General features: G+C 39.2%; 1 protein-coding gene across 1 annotated transcript; it reads left to right on the top strand.

Moving 5' to 3' along the window:
* Nucleotides 520-939, top strand: LOC109842216 (ethylene-responsive transcription factor RAP2-11-like). The gene has a single exon (XM_020411121.1). It carries the CDS (start codon nt 520-522, stop codon nt 937-939), a length of 420 nt encoding a protein of 139 aa, XP_020266710.1.

The following is a 2,175-nucleotide window of genomic DNA, read 5'->3' on the forward strand; positions in this document are numbered from 1 at the left end:
ATGAAATCATGTGAGCACTAGCGTCATCATCATTACTTAGGGGATGTTTCGTTACAAACTGACAGATAAAACCTGAGGGAGAATGCTAAAAATTATTGATGAGTATGCCTCAGTCTCTAATTAAGTCCCAAAACTTCACTCCAAAAAATATTATTACTATGAAGTTAAGTATCAAACTATTCATAAATTCCCAAATCTAATTTAGCATCACTGGAACCATATCATGCCATGTTCACGGTGAATTTTTTATCTACCAACATTTGGCCATCATCACCTGTCCAAACTGAACTTGAATTCTCACTACAGTTGCAAATCCATTACTCAATGATTAGTTACACAAAATAAAATTTCCATGATGTCCATTTAGTTTAATCATGCATCTTGTACGTATCTAAGGAAGAAGAATATGCCACATTAAACTACTACAGAGAATAATAAGATATCAACCAGAGAACAAACGCACCATTATCACGATATCGACATTATAAGAACACGTCGATTATCTCTCCCTCTCCAACGATGGATATTGGGAAAAGCAATAACAAGAAGAAAAAGTTTCTTGGTGTAAGGCAAAGGACTTCAGGGAGATGGGTGGCTGAAATAAAAGTTTCGTCTCAAAAGCTCCGATTATGGCTGGGGACCTTCAACAGACCAGAGGAGGCTGCCATGGCTTATGACTTAGCGGCGAGGATATTAAGAGGTAATAATGCAAAGACTAATTTCGCTTCGATGGGTGAAAGCAATAATTATCAGGTTTCATTGAGGAATTCTAGGCTTCATCAGCTTATGCAGCATGAGGAGCTGAGTTCATGTGTTCATGAAACGCTGGTGTGTTCTGATCATGGAAAGAAGAGAGAAGAGGTTTCGGGGGTTTCATCGGGTGGGAGTAGGGTTTACTCCTCTGTTGTGGTTGTTCCTTCTTTTGAGTTTGAAGGTTAGGAAGTTTCATGTAAGAGGAGTTCAAAATTCTAGTTTTGAAAGTTTGAAGTTCTTGATAATTATGTACAGATTTTAGGTTGTTTAAATTGTTGAGATATGTTGAATCTATAATGCCTCTAATGCTAGTTTTAAGAGTGCCGTAGACATACAATTATATACTTTTTAGTATTCAAATTCTGAACTTTTAGTTATTGTACGACAAATATAGAAAATTTAGATAACCTTTATAGAATAAATTTTCGAAAATCCCTAAACCAAACTTTTTTTCAAAAATCGATCCACTCTAGTTTTTATTACAAAAATCGACTTGGTTTCTGGCCACGTCAGCATCATGACCAGAAATTGGGTCGATTTAAAAAAAATCGGCTTCTTAATTAGTCGGAGTTGGCAACCCCGACTAATTAGAACTTCTCATCGCCACATCCGGGGTTAGGCCTCCTAAACAAGTTAGGGTTGTGAGCCCCGACTAATTTGGTCGGGGTTCCCAACCCTGACCGTTTAGGATTGCCCCGCACAAAATGGTCGGGGTTGGGAACCCCGACCATTTAGCAGAGCATGCACAGCGTGCACGAAATGGTTGAGGTTCTCAACCCCGTTTATTTGGCAGAGACCCTCCAGCCCACATACTTGCTGGAAAATCTCGTCTCCGTCAAGTTTAAACACAAACTCTCTTGCTACACATATCAATCCATAATCAATTTCAATCACAAGTAAACACATATCTTTATATAATTATTACATCTATAACCAATCTCTAACAAAAACATAACATGTAATTCACTTACTAAAAATCCGACCATAATCAAGTCATAGCATTTCAAATATAAACATCATAGCATTTCAAACATAAACATCATATAGAGTATATCAAAATTTAGCAAATATTTAGAACTCTCTTTCCTCTTGCTCTTCCTCTCCCTCTCCCTCTTGCTCTTCCTCTTCTTCCTCTCCCCCTTCCCCGTTCGCCTTCAACATGAGCTTGGATGATCTCATAGTCCGGTTGTGTGTGAACTTGTGAGCACATGACATCCTCGTCAACTTGAACCTGCTGTGAACATCAGGCTTGAGCCTAGTGTGAGACTCACGCTTCATCATGTGCACAACTTGAGTCTGCTCTCGTGTGTCCTCAGACCCGTCGACGCTCCTACCCTATGAGTCTTTCCTCACGTCCATCACGATTTGCATGACGCGTCTTTCTAAGAGCGGACTGAATCTTTCCTATGATGCGAACAAAAG

The sequence above is a fragment of the Asparagus officinalis genome, chromosome 5, assembly GCF_001876935.1.
Source record: "Asparagus officinalis chromosome 5, Aspof.V1, whole genome shotgun sequence".
NCBI classification, from domain to species: domain Eukaryota; kingdom Viridiplantae; phylum Streptophyta; class Magnoliopsida; order Asparagales; family Asparagaceae; genus Asparagus; species Asparagus officinalis.

Excerpts from the sequence above, each read along its gene's own strand:
- LOC109842216 (XM_020411121.1), top strand. The coding sequence starts at position 520 with ATGGATATTGGGAAAAGCAATAACAAGAAGAAAAAGTTTCTTGGTGTA.